This window comes from Penicillium chrysogenum (genome assembly GCF_028827035.1).
Source record: "Penicillium chrysogenum strain IBT 35668 chromosome Unknown utg000001l_segment0_segment0, whole genome shotgun sequence".
NCBI lineage: Eukaryota > Fungi > Ascomycota > Eurotiomycetes > Eurotiales > Aspergillaceae > Penicillium > Penicillium chrysogenum.
In genome coordinates, this window is record NW_026622749.1 from 6,005,642 (window position 1) to 6,019,695 (window position 14,054).

The 14,054-nt window shown below is 49.4% G+C and overlaps 4 protein-coding genes across 4 annotated transcripts; 2 read left to right on the forward strand and 2 right to left on the reverse strand.

The window, feature by feature from the left end:
- Positions 1–140: 140 nt before the first annotated feature.
- On the reverse strand, positions 141–1,799 carry N7489_002379 (aspartate-semialdehyde dehydrogenase family protein; the record flags this gene model as incomplete). Its single annotated transcript, XM_056708134.1, has 4 exons — positions 141–946; positions 1,008–1,265; positions 1,324–1,358; positions 1,657–1,799. Coding segments are annotated over 4 exons (1,242 nt in total), but the record flags the coding sequence as incomplete, so codon positions are not given.
- A 635-nt stretch (positions 1,800–2,434) lies between these two features.
- N7489_002380 (FAD-binding oxidoreductase) lies at positions 2,435–4,304 on the reverse strand (the record flags this gene model as incomplete). Its single annotated transcript, XM_056708135.1, has 4 exons — positions 2,435–2,602; positions 2,657–2,838; positions 2,890–3,943; positions 4,005–4,304. 4 exons carry the CDS (start codon positions 4,302–4,304, stop codon positions 2,435–2,437), a joined length of 1,704 nt encoding a protein of 567 aa, XP_056572437.1.
- Positions 4,305–5,051: 747 nt separating this feature from the next.
- On the forward strand, positions 5,052–8,650 carry N7489_002381 (uncharacterized protein; the record flags this gene model as incomplete). The annotated part of the gene is made up of 9 exons (XM_056708136.1): positions 5,052–5,123; positions 5,172–5,319; positions 5,370–5,464; positions 5,526–6,137; positions 6,191–6,343; positions 6,397–7,614; positions 7,680–7,808; positions 7,868–7,984; positions 8,039–8,650. 9 exons carry the CDS (start codon positions 5,052–5,054, stop codon positions 8,648–8,650), a joined length of 3,156 nt encoding a protein of 1,051 aa, XP_056572438.1.
- A 1,103-nt stretch (positions 8,651–9,753) lies between these two features.
- N7489_002382 (uncharacterized protein) lies at positions 9,754–13,976 on the forward strand (the record flags this gene model as incomplete). The annotated part of the gene is made up of 5 exons (XM_056708137.1): positions 9,754–9,995; positions 10,054–10,210; positions 10,264–10,711; positions 10,770–13,708; positions 13,776–13,976. The coding sequence occupies 5 exons, from the start codon at positions 9,754–9,756 to the stop codon at positions 13,974–13,976; spliced, it is 3,987 nt and encodes a 1,328-aa protein (XP_056572439.1).
- Positions 13,977–14,054: the final 78 nt, after the last annotated feature.

The following is a 14,054-nucleotide window of genomic DNA, read 5'->3' on the forward strand; positions in this document are numbered from 1 at the left end:
TTTATGTCATCTCCAATCGGGGCCCTGATCCACCCGTGGGCACGTGAGCTTCCCTTTTAGAACAATGAGATCTAGTTCGTTTATCCGAAAATCTGTATCTATTTGACATGCGCTGATAATTCCACTTTTCCGTAACTATCTTAAATATAGCCCTTGATAACAGCAACCTCGGCGTTGAGGATGGATGACCCAGCAGCTCCAATGACGGTGTTGTGGGAGAGAGCAGCGAATCGAATATCAAAGTGACCACCTGGGGCACCTTCACGAACCCGACCAACACTTACTGTGTATCCACCGGAGATGTCGCGGTCCAGACGGGGCTGGGGACGGTCGGGCGCATCGAACACCTTAATCGCGGGCTCTGGTGCGGAAGGAGCACCCAACTTCTGTGCCTCGGACTTGTACTCCCGCAGAGCCTCCTTGACCTGCTCGGCGGTGGGGGTCTGGCGGTTCTTGAAACGCAAGGAAACGAATGCCATGTGGCCGTCAGTGACACCAACACGGGTGCAAGTGGCACCGATGCGGAGTCCAGTCTGCTCGTCGAAACCGGTGGCGCTGGCATTCAACGAACCCAGAATCTTCTGGGCTTCGTTCTCAAGCTTGTCTTCCTCGCCGCTGATGTAGGGGATGACGTTGTCCAGGATGTCCATGGTAGGTACACCGGGGTAGCCTGCTCCAGAAACGGCCTGCTCGGTGAAAACCTCGACTTCCTCGACGGGGCCAAACTTGGCCTGGAGAGCTGCGAAGGGAATGACGATGCCAATAACAGCGCAGTTGGAGTTGCAGACCAGGAAGCCCTTCTTGAGACCGTACTGCTCGCGCTGGTGAGGAATCAGATCCAGATGTTGGGGGTTCACAGTTGGAACGACCAGAGGCACCATGGGGTCCTTGCGGAAGTTCTTCGCATTTGAGAAAACAGGGATCTCAGCCTTAATGAATGCCATTTCTGCGTGGAATGTCAGTACATACTCTAGTTTATTAAATCTGAAGGATCTGATATCACATACCAGTCTCGCCAGCAACATCGCTGTTCAGTCCAGAGAAGACAAGGTCACAATCCGAGAACTGCTCAGGCTTGCAGTCACGCATCACCAAGTTGCTGAGCTTCTCGGACATGGGTTTAGACTGCTTCCAGTTCACGGCATCCTTGTATTTCTTGTCGGCTGAACGTTCAGAAGCACCCACAGCGTGAAGCTCAAGGAAGGGGTGGTCTGCCAGCAACAGGATAAAGCGCTGGCCCACGGAGCCAGTGGCACCGAGAACACCTATAGCAAGTTAGGATTGAATGATGCATGAAATAGTCTGTAAAATTCGAGAACGTACCGCACTTCTTCTTTGGGAATGAAGGAGCCATTTTGCTTTTGAGTTTTATATGAAAACGGGTATCAATCTTGTGTAAAGTTAGCAAACCAATAGTTCCAATAAGTCAAAAACCAGCGGTTAATTAAAATATATACAAAACAACAACTGTTCCATGCCGAGTTCTGTCATATACCACCTGGCCACCAGAGGCCTGTATGAGTCAAAGCGTTTCCAGAGCCCCGCATGCAGTATATAGGAGGCTCTGCCAGCTTCAATATCTAACAGACCACATGGCATGGAGCCCCAGGCAATATTCACAGCAAAATATCAATATGAAACAACATGTGTACTTACAGCTTCGCTGATGATCGGGTTAAAGGCTTGTAACATTCCACGCTGACAGCGATATCGCTCTCAGCCAATTGCCTTGCCCCGCGCTTAGTCAGGGTTCTCAATTCGGACAAAATGCTGCTCCCCGATTGGACAGAAGTTGTGGGTCTATGGTCAAAGTTTAATGTCCCAGGGTTTGGCTTGTTTGCAATTTTTTGTATGGCAAGTCACGATGATTCTGGGAATGTCAAAAGACAAGGCCACTCAAGAGTGGACTGTGATGCGGCTAAATATTTGATGTATTTATTGAGCATGCGCTTGACAACATCGTTGACTGTTTCCATCGAGTCCCAACACATTGTTTGCCAGCTTCTCCTCTTTGGCATAGTTTAAGTGAAGACCCGGGGTGTTGCTAAAAGCAGTGGCCTGAACCAGAGAAAAAGCGCCATTAAAGTCCCCGGCTGCAAGTTTCTCGACTCCCTCGTTGACTTGCTTGAATGTTGGTGGTAGTCTCGTTCATGGCCCATTTCAGTCCTGACTCCTCCAAAGCAGCAAGGATGTCCTTATGACGGCTGTCCCGACAGCTATCGATAGATCATCTCGTATGGGGCCGGCCAGTGAACTTGCAGACATACCGAGCTCAGGTACTGACTGTCAGTGGAGTGCGACTCTCTTCGAGCGACACTTGGAGGTCATGGGCTCTGAGCAGACATCTAAAATTCCAACTATTTACACCATTCACTGGGAAACCTGGAAGTCTATTCTTGTGTAATGTTTTATACATTAACATGCTAAATCACAATCAATGTCCTGGGCCCGGTGTTTCCTCGTCGTAGTCGAAGATCTTGCCTGGGTTAAGCAGCCAGTTCGGATCCAATGAACGCTTGATACTGCGCATGACATTAATTGTGTCCAGGCCAACCTCCTTTTTCAAAGACCCTTTCTTGCCCAGCCCAATGCCGTGCTCGCCCTGTAGTAATTATTTAGCTGATATTCTGATACTTTTTCAATATGAACGACTTACTGTGCATGAGCCCTCCATATCCAGCCCACGATCAACCATATCGTATACTACTTTCTCGACTCGCTCCCTTTCGGCGGGATTGTTACGGTCATACATAATGCTTGCATGGAAGTTTCCATCGCCAATGTGGCCAAGGATACTGGCGAAAAGGCCTAGGTCGACCAATTCCTTCTTAGAGATTTCTGAAAGGAGTCAGTACACATGCAACGGAATAAGTCTTAGAGAGGCCATACCAATAATATCAGGCAGCCGAGAAATGGGCACGGCCACATCAGTCGACCAGACCTCTGAACCCTCCTTACGCAGCGCCATCATGCTCCACAGCGACTGCTTCCGCGCCGACCACAGGTCATGAGCTTCGCGATCATCCCGAGCGAATTCAAAAGACTGCGCATTGTTACCCTGCGCGAGCTTCGTCGTCATATCAATACTATCCGCGACACCAGCAACAGTCCCCGAGAACTTGAAGAACAGCGTAGGAGAGACCTTCCATTCGCGGCCCGTTCCACCCGCCCGATTAATAACGTCCATTTGAACATCATCCATGATCTCCATGCACTGCACAGAGACACCCTTCCGAATAAGCTGCATCGCCGTCGAGGCCGCATCACGAATAGTCGGGAACGCGACGACGCCAACACGAGTCTGTTCCGGGATCGGAGCCAGCTTCAACGTAGCCTCAGTGACGATACCGAGCGTACCCTCCGAACCAACAAACATGCCGGTGAGATTGTAGCCGGCGGAGGTCTTGCGCGGACGTCGGCGGGTCTTGATGATGCGGCCATCAGCCAGCACGACCGTGAGGTTAATCACCCAGTCCTTCATGGTACCGTAGCGGACGGCGTTGGTGCCGCTGCAGTTTGTGCCGACCATGCCGCCGATCATGGCGGATGGGCCTGGGTCGACGGGGAAGAACATGCCTGTTTCCTTGATCTGCTCGTTCAGATCCATCCACTGGATGGAGGGCTGCACGACGACGTCCATGTCGTCTGGGTGGATCTCTAGGACTTTGTTCATGAAGGCGAAGTCGATTGTCATTCCGCCGTGCGGGGCGGAGAAATTGGCTTCCAGACTCGATCCGCCCGAGTAAGGGATCATGGGCATGCGGTATTTGTTGCAGACCTTGGCGATCTCGGAGACTTCTTGGGTGGTCTTGGGGTATGCGATTGCGACGGGGAGACGGTCGGCATTTAGGCTGGACCATTCTGAGAAGCCGTGTTGGTGGAGATCATCTTCATCGGTGCTGATTGTGTCTTCGTCGAGCTTTGTTCTTAGCTCGTTGATGGCCTGGGGGTGGTTGTTAGTTTGGATGGCTCTGGGATTATGCTGTTGCAATTGAGTGACTTACCTTTTCAAACTCCTTCACTGAGCCATATTGTGGCTTCTTGGACGTCTGTGTCGGTGTCTGGGTATATGAGGAGACGCCGTAGCCTAACCCCGCAGCAAATGCGGAGACGAGTAGAGCCTTGCCCGGGGTCCAAAAGGGTGAAGGGGGAGTGTTTTGAGATGAGGAATTGCTCTCTTTTGTGTTCTCTGTCTTCCCAGCATCGGAACTATTTAATCTGGCACCGCGAGCTAGAATAGTGCGCGAGATCTGGGGCCGACAGAAAGGAGTTGGCAGCGCTCGTGAGACCCGGAGGACTCGCATTGTGGATAATTATAAGAGATTATAGAGCTGTGCTATAGAAAGGAAAGAAAGGGTTCGATGCCATGATGCGGACTTTTGTACCTCGACCTTGAACCTCGGCCGAGAGATGTAGATTGGACCTTTATAGTGCCATAATCCACTATAATCTCACGATATCCCACTCTCCATTACCGAGGTGGGGAAGCCAAACGTGGGGGCGAATAGGAAAGAAGCGAGGGAGATGGTGATATGGTGGTAATTCCGTTGTACGGCAGATTCCGCCCTTTTATCCATAGAGGGCACTTAAAAGGACAAGCATAAGACTTAGTTATTCTTTATAATTACAATAATCTACGCTATACTGAACTTACTCATTTCATTTATAGTTTATTATACAAAAATAAAGCTATTATTTAGGTTGTAATATGGAAATCAAGGTCTTTACGAGCCGATTCAAAGGGTAGGCTAAAAGGCGGTCATAATTTACTATGGCGGATGGTAATGGATGGTCTTTTTTCCCTTTCTATTTTCGTCTTTTTACAAGAAATTATATACATCATATTTATTATTCTCAGTTCAATACTATTTCAACGCTGTATAACTAAACCACTGAACGAAGAGAAGTAAAGAAAGCAGATGTCAATGGTTGACGGGGCAACGGACGGAGCAGAGAACCTCGTACACCCAACACAACGCCAACCTTTGGAAGTCAGAGTGAATCGCGTACTAACCACTAAATTCACTTGACATATATGCAATTTTAAAGCGATGGGGCAACTCGCTCAACTAGTGCGCGAGGTGGAGCGCATAGTCACCGCACCTTACGTACCTTCGTTACAGGTAAGTCGGTTGAGACTGGCATTGGAGTATAAATGCTAATAATACCAGGATCTCCATGATGTGGTGCAGCAAACCCAGTCTTCAACAATTGGCGCCTGGGCATTTTGCAAACCCTGCCAACTTGGCTTGTTGGCTGATGTTTTCATCGAAGCCTTATCACGGTCACGCGTCGCTCTGCCGCTGATCACTGCATTTGGTTTGTGCTCAATGGAAGTCTTGTCGGAACTCGAGTCTGACATGTTTTAGCATCTACCGCGGCTTTTAGGGATGCGCTGCTCGAGCGACATCCGGTGGTTTTGGATGCCTTTTTAGAAAAGGCCATGGACACCAATGGGGCTGAGGTGAGCTTCATTCTTTGAAGCTAACAAATGCCAGTTGGAGGGCGTCAGCTAACTATTTCAGTATTTACCGGCATGTATCGCATTGTTCTCATCGCCCTTGCCAGCGGGTGTTGTGCCACCAGCTAGGATTGCCCCCTTCATCACGAAGCTGGTGAGCATGATGGCAGAGAATCCCTGTGTTGAGACTGTTGCACCTCTCCAAGCACTCATCTCAGGACTCAAAGGCTCACCAAGAACTTTGGATGATATCCCATCCGAGGTCATGTCCAATCTCCAGTTGGAGTTCACCAAGACACTGCGCAACCTTGACGACCATATGGGCAACCTCTTGTGCCTGGCAACTTTTGCGCAGATTGCGACGGCACTAGGCACAACATCTCCAAGTCAACACGGATCAGATGCACCATGGCTTCTTAACATCAAGCATTTCTTTGGCCAGAAACGGGGTCTTAAAACACTTGACTTGGTCGTCTTGCGTGTGATACTAGCTTGCTCATCCAGTTGCAATCTGGTACCGCCCGAGGCGGCTGAGAGTATTCGGCTGGCGATTTGCATCGCTGAAGCAATTGAACCCGAGCAGAAACAGGTTTGGATAGCAGGTAATAATCCTAAGATTGCTAAGCTGTGCGAGAAGGCTGTCAGAGACGGTCTCTATGGTCAGACCCAAACGATGGTTAGTTATGGCTGTTCGCGTATCGGGACTAAATGCTAATCATTCGATGATAGGCAATCGTCTTTTTGCACACACTTCTCCCGGCACATTCGTTGCCATCCCAGCTGCGGGAACTTGGCCTAAAAGTCATTTTGTCCAAGAACAGCCAAGAGACTACGGGAACTATACCACATCAACTGATTCCATGCCTCGCGAAGTCTTTAGCGGTAAGCTCGAAAGCTCCTGTCCGTGGAAAGCTTCTGATAGCTGACATCAACAGGAATCCGGGGAACTTGCCACTCGGCAACTTTTGACCTTCACTTTCGAAGTCTTAAGTTGTAAATCGTCGGGTATGGAGGAGATGGCAACACTACACCTGGCACACTTGGTATTGGCAGGTGTGCAAGAAGTACATCCCGAGATCATGCTTTCTTGTGTCAAAAACTCCATGGTCCCTCTGAGAGAAGTTCTTGGGGAATCGGTTGAACACTTCCCCCGACAACCAAGCGAAAGCCAGTGCAGTGATCGAGCATGGTGTGCATCCGAGCTATACACGAAGCAAAACAGGCTGTTTCTCTCTCTATTGGGACTTTACAACATGGCGACAGCGCAAAGCGGAAGCGACCTTATCATGAAGTCCTTTATGCGACGAGTGGAGCAATCAATGCCGAGCCTCGACTGTGCCTTCTCAACAACAACTCCCAAAGCCTTCCGCGGCTCCCTTACATTGCGCGACAGACATGACCTCTGGCCGACCAAAGTAAACCGCAATTGGCGCTCTGGGGTTACTGAGCTCTTCATGCAGAATGCCCAAACCTCTCACGACAGTATGATGAGGAAGATTGAGGATACGTGCTCTGACCTAGAGCGCCGCTGTTACGATGTTGAAGGGCCTCTGCGAGCTGCCGAAGAAGAGCGAGACATATACGCGAGCGAAAACGAGCAACTCAAAAGGCAAAACAAAGAGTTAAACGAACAACTGAGTACCAACAATACAGAGGTCCAGACTAAGTTACAGAACTCACACGAATGTTTTGTTGAACTTGGCCACGAGAAGACACGCCTTGAACAGCTTCTTCAAGGTCAATATGAATATACCGAAGAGTTGACTGTGTCGCTTGCATCCACACGCGAGGAGCTTCAGCAGCAGCAACGAAGTTCCGAGAAGGCGCTTCTTGAGGAAAAAGAAAAAGCCCGGTCTAAGGAATTGGAGATGATGGCTACTTTAACCGGGAAAGATGATCAACTGGAAGAGCTTCAGGAGGAGACGTGCAGTTTGCAAATGAAGAATGAGCAGACACGCCAGAGTCTTGATCAAGTCACGAGCGAAAAGGCCAAATTATCCGAACACTGTAGCTCTCTGGAGCAAGAACTTGCTAGTGCTACAGAGGCATTGAAGCAAACCAGGCTTCTTGCTGATGAGAGAGAGGACGAAGTGAACCGTCTCCTAGCCCAGGAGGAAGAGTTGCGAAAGGAACTGGGAACCGTGGAAACAACAGTGAGTCTTTTTGACAGGCTTTTTAGCATCAATCAATACGATTGGTCTATACTAATTCCTTCTAGGTTGCACAGCAGAACGTTGAAGTCGAGAGGCTCTATTCTACATTGGAAGAATCTGAGGAAGAATCGCGGAGGGAGATTGAAAAGCTGAAACATGACCGTGAAGCCGAAGCTTCTCGGGCCGCATCTGAGGTACGCCTAAGCGTGCACCGAATTTGTATATGTGTGAAACTAATTATGTGCCAAAACAGATAGCGAAGCACGAGACAGACAATCGGCGATTGCATGCTGCTATGCAAGCAGCCGCTCTTGATGCTTCTAAAGATGCCCAATTGAAAGACAAACGGATCCAGCACCTGGAGAGAAAGGTAATTGATACCACCTATGTATGCAAAACCTGGACGCTCTAACATTAAATTCAGGTGCAAGCCTTACGAGACGAACGTGCTGCCAAGGCCCGTGAGTTTTCAGAAGCACAACAACACATCGGTCGTCTTATGGGCGTGATGGGCTTCTCTGCCAATGCCCCCGAATCAACCGCCCCTCCAAGACACCAGCGAGCCAGGTCCTCTGCCAACACCACCCCAGCTGCAAGGATCCCGCAACCCATAAGCGACGATGAAGATGGCACGCAGCTGGCACAGTCCTTTGAGTCCATAACCTCCAACTTCCATGAACCTACCCCGAAGCGACCAAGAGGGAATCGCAAGTCAACAAACCTCCCGTATAACTTCGACACTCCCTCCGCTGCAGCTCCTAAGGCGAAATCCCCACTGCCGGCCAGCGACATGTCTCGCTCGATGAGAAAGCCACTGGCAGAGGCGGACCGCAACAGCCCGACGAAGTCTCAGTCAAGCAGTGCGTTGAAACGCAATCAGGTGGATGACGCTTTCCAGGAGATGCAGACCCAGGAGAATACTGAGGAAAACCGTCTTCACAATCTGGATTTGGATATGGATCTGGAGTTTTCAAGAGACTTTCTCTTCTCCAGCACTGCTTTTACTGGGTCGACGGATCAGATTGCCCCTCAGTGAGAATATTGCTTAGTGGTAGAGAATAGTGTGATTAACCCTGGAGGTACATATGTCGTGAATAATTGTATAATGTCCATCGTATCCGTTGTTTTCCAATGCGTTATTACTTGGGATGTCCTCAACAAATCTATACCATCCATCCATGGACAAAGCCAGTTCCCTAATCATTAGACCTAGTCCATTTTAATGCTTCATCTGCCGCTATCCAAGTCTATTGTTTGAAGCTCTAGAGTATGTTTCCCCGTCCCTTCATTCCATTTTCCCCGGGATTGTTCACTGCCTTAATGTCTTCAATCTAAGTGATGGCTTATTCGCTTGTACACTCTAACCAGAGAGTGTCTGTATCGCTTTTTATTAATTTTCCTAGTATTTGCCAACTTCGGGCTGCTAAATGCATTTAGCATACAGTGTACACTTTTAGTCTCACTATCTCTTCAGCTTTCTAAGGTAAGAGATAATTTATTCCTCGTTAGGACATCACTTTAGTGGGCCAGGCAATCTATCCTCCAGCGAAGATACTATCAATCTAGCTAGGTCACAGGTAGTCGCCGTGAAGAGTGATCATGTCCTGTGTATGTATATGAGAGATTCTCAGTTTCGCTTCATTCTTGAAAAGAATAACCAGGTACAAGTAGTCCAAATAAGTCTCATTCGTATGTACATGTTAGATGTATACAAGTTTGCTAGTTCTCACTTGACTAAATTCAAACTGATCGGGTGAACCCTCACATTCCTTGCCTGCCATGTCTCTTTGTGGCTCATAGATCTCTCACCTACAGAGCTGTTACAGTTCAAGCAGGTCGCTCTTTCCTATTAAACTGTGCTTCTGCACCTTCCTCCTGCACTGTTTAGACGGTCGTTCTTTCCTATGTGTACGTAGGTAAGTTTTCTATGTACCGTGACATATACACACGTAGGTGCATAGGTGTACTGTCCCTCCCTAGTTCCTTCCTATATATTCTTCAATCCTTCCTCTTCTTCCTCTCCTTCCTCTTCTTCTTCAACTTCTTCAACTTCTTCGTGATACATACCTTATTGCCTTACACGTGATGACAGGCCCAGATCTCCCCAGTTTGCAACACCCAAAGTCCAACCTCTTGAGAATGGTTCCCCCTAACATACCTACCCCTGCCCGCCGCAACCCACCAGTCCTGGACTTACCGGTCCGGGACTGGATAACCTGGAGATCATGGAGGACTTGTGCGGTGGATCTGTTGAACCTCCCAAGAGAAATGAACACCCACGATATCTACGACGCTTTCCACCGGTATGGAAATATGATCTCCATCGATCTTTGGGAGGACGCCTCGGGGCGTCCGGATTGCAAAGGACGCATTCGGTTTAAGTGAGCATCCTGCAACATTGCTTAAAATACTTAAATACTTTTGGCTAATTATCTATAGGCCCCCTCCAACTGAGGAGTTCTGGAGAACCGGTTCCTTTGGCGTGAAGCTACGGAGTGGTCGTGTGGCAGTGATATCACTCTCTGTCTGTTGTGGTGACTCGAACGGGACCATCCAGAGCCCAGTCCGTCCAGATATCCAGCTCCCTGGTGAAGTGGTAAGTGCATGCATGCTATGAAGTTATCATCTAATACTGATCCGTATCTGAAGGAATTGAAAACTGTACAAGTCGACATCGGTGTGCTGCTAGGTCTGTCCACTTTTCATTCCATGCAGAGCTTTACCAACTTGGCGTACCCCAGATGTGTTGTGGATGTCATGCGCAAGTGCTTGTTCCTTTACTTCAGAGTGGGTATTCGGGGTTCGGACACTGCAGACGTAAACCAGCATGATTATCGTGTCAAAATCACATTCCTCCAACTGACCCAGATTTACCAACAATACGACAAAGCCACGAGAGAACGTTCCTTATTGATTGTTCTCGACTCCGCCGCCATCTGGCACCGAAAGGCCAAAGACATCCAGTCTACATTGACAGAGCCGTTGAGCTGGAGAGAAGAGGATAGTTGGTATCGCCAGACTTCCGTCACACATAACCCGAACTCGCTAAAGACTCTACCCGCCAATCTGAAGAAGACCGGACATATCATTGACTTGGGTAAGTACCAGAATCTATTATAGTACAGTAGTACTCGCTTACCAGTTTTTCTCAATAGGGCGATGGAACGTGTTCAAGATCTCATTTGCACCTGACGTGGACCCCAATGTGCGTCGTGTCGACGATACCAGTCACTATTTGATGCGCGTTGAAGAAATTTTCAAAGACTATAACATCACCGTCCAAGATGGGAGTCACTTCGTCGAGAAAGCCGACCGACCGGTACCAGTGTGGCATTGGATTGACTTTTCTGAGTCCAAGTCCAACAAGGCTTCCGCGTTGCTGCAGGACTTGGGAAATCAGAACTATCTACACCTCCCCTTCAAGGTCCGGTATCAACTAGAGGTTTGTTTGTCCCAAGGATACCTCTCTGAATTCACCATGACCCGCGAATTCATAGAGACGTTGAAAGGTCTCGGGGACGATCAAGCTACAAGACTGCTAGAGTTCGTTGCCACCGAGAAAAAACAGTACCTTGCCCCCATGGAAATCTTTGACCTCAAATTCTTCAAAGGAGTGACGGACTCAAGAATTCCGAACTACTGTTGCTTCATGCGCACCGCGCGAATCACACCAACTACAATTTACTACAATACTCCAACTGTAGACATCTCAAACCGAGTCGTGCGCGAATGGTCTACAAAAGGTACACCTGGGCGCTTTCTTCGAGTTCGATTTACAGATGAGAAGACTGAAGGTCGCATCAATGCTTCACAGAGAGGTTGCAACGACGAAGTCTACACCCGTGTCAAAAGGACACTGGCCAACGGCATCGCCATTGGAGATCGTCACTACGAGTTCCTCGCATTCGGCAACTCTCAGTTCCGCGAGCATGGCGCATACTTCGTTGCACCAGATGCCGGTATCTCAGCGGGAACTATCCGGGCCTGGATGGGGCAATTCAACCATATTCGAAATGTGGCCAAGTACACTGCAAGACTAGGGCAATGCTTTTCGACCACCCGAGCTTTCACTGGATCCTCTGTTCAAACTATTCCGTGCGACGACATTATCCGCAACGGCTTCACATTCTCCGACGGTGTTGGAAAGATTTCCAAATTCCTCGCCCAGATGGTCACATCCCAGCACGATATTAAGACTCTCACTGGAGAACCTCCGTCAGCTTTCCAGTTTCGTCTTGGGGGAGCCAAGGGCATGCTGGTGGTCTCGACAGACCCTCTGCCCCAGGAGGTACACATTCGACCAAGTCAGCAAAAGTTTGAAACCAGTCAAGCCGGCTTGGAGATCATCCGTTGGTCCCAGTATTCTCTCGCAACTTTAAACCGCCAGATAATCCTGGTGCTTTCTGCATTGGGAATCCCAGATGAAGTCTTCCATAGTAAACTCAATACCATGTTGGGTAGCTTCCATCGAGCCATGCTCAATGATTCGAAAGCAATCAATCTTCTCCAAAAGTACATCGATCCAAACCAAATGACCCTAACCTTAGCCCAGATGGTATCTGATGGCTTCCGACGAAATGAGGAGCCGTTTGTCAATACAATGCTCGAGCTCTGGAAATCCTGGCATCTCAAGCACCTTAAAGAGAAAGCAAAGATTGCCATAGACCAAGGAGCCAATGTTCTCGGTGTCATGGATGAGACAGGTGTTTTGAAGGGCTACTTTAGAAAAGAATTACCCAGCAGAAGAGCCTCGTATGCAGAGAAACTGGCCGCTCTTCCTGAGATATTTGTGCAGGTCTGCCGGCTAGATGGAGGTGGTGAGTATGAAGTCATTGAAGGTCTCTGCATTCTGGCACGCAACCCTTCGCTTCACCCTGGAGATATCCGTGTGGTTCGAGCAGTAAACCGATCAGAGCTGCACGCACTCCGGGACGTGGTTGTGCTTCCCCAAACTGGCGACCAGGACATTGCGAGCATGTGCTCCGGGGGTGATCTCGATGGTGATGACTACCTCGTTATTTGGGACCCCAATCTGATCCCCGCAAACTGGTTCGTCGAGTGCATGGACTACAAGGGTTCCAAAGCGCCAGACCTTGATCATGATGTGACTGTTGATGAGATCACTTCATTCTTCGTCACCTATATGAAGAATGACTGCCTTCCCCGAATTGCGCACGCTCATTTAGCTTGGGCTGACAGACTCCCGAGGGGCGTTTGGGAAGACAAGTGCATTCGTCTCGCCCAGCTTCATTCTGATGCAGTGGACTATAACAAGAGCGGTGCGCATGCGAGGATGGCCCGCTCTCTGGATCCCAAGTTCTGGCCTCATTTCATGGAAAAGCGGTTCAAGAGACCATCCAGCATTTACAAGTCGACCAAAATCCTCGGTCAACTCTACGACGCAGTGATAACGCCTGACTTCGTTCCCAAGCTAGAGAAGCCCTTCGACTCTCGCATTCTTGAATCCCCGCTGGCTCCGGCAAGTGAGGCCTACATGGAGTACGCCCGTGAGCTCAAGGCGGAATTCGACATGAACATGCGACAAATCATGGCTCAGTACGAGATTAACACTGAGTTTGAGGTGTGGTCAACTTTTGTGCTTCGCCACGGCTTCGTGATCAAGGACTACAAGATGCAGGAAGACCTAGGCAGGATCGTGGGCACACTCCGCCGCGGATTCCGCCACCAGTGCTATGACAAAGTCGGCCGTGATGGTGGAAACATTCCTGCCTTGGTCATCGCCATGTATCGCGTTACCCAGGAACAGGTAGCCGCAGCACTGGAGGCTCGGCGCAATGAGGCACTGCAGAGAGAAGATGTTTCGATTGCTGAAGTGAACTCTACTGAGCTTCCGCTCATTAGCTTCCCTTGGATTTTCCCTGACGTCCTCGGTGATGTTGCGACGGGCCGGGCGCGACAGGCCATGATCTCAGACGGACAAGAGAGCGCTGATTCTGCGAAGCCTATCGGCGAGGGTTTGGTCTTCACTCACAAGCAGATCCTCAAGATTGTTGAGAATATGGATGGGGACATCAAATCGACCGCTGAGAACATGAAGCTGAAGGATCCGAAGAATATGGAGCCGAAGGCTGAGGCGGGGCTCTAACTCCGCACCTCCCGATCAAGAACTCATTGCTCGTCGGCGCATTGACAAAACCAAGCCCAAACAAAAATCCGAAGACAGAGATACGGGTTTGTATATCGAGGAGGATGATGAGAAGGAGGGAGGCGTGGCCATAGGCTCTGCGAAAACTGAAGAGAAGATCGACAAGAGAGAGGCTGTAACGGAGGATATTGTGGAAATGGAGGGCGACGTGAAGCCTTCAGCGCTTGACGATCTGATCAAAATGATCGGCGGCTGATCTTGCACTCTGTGAGAAAGTGGAAAAAGCGAAAAGACCAAAAAAAGGAGAAGGGGAGGGATTGCAGACCAGTGTTTT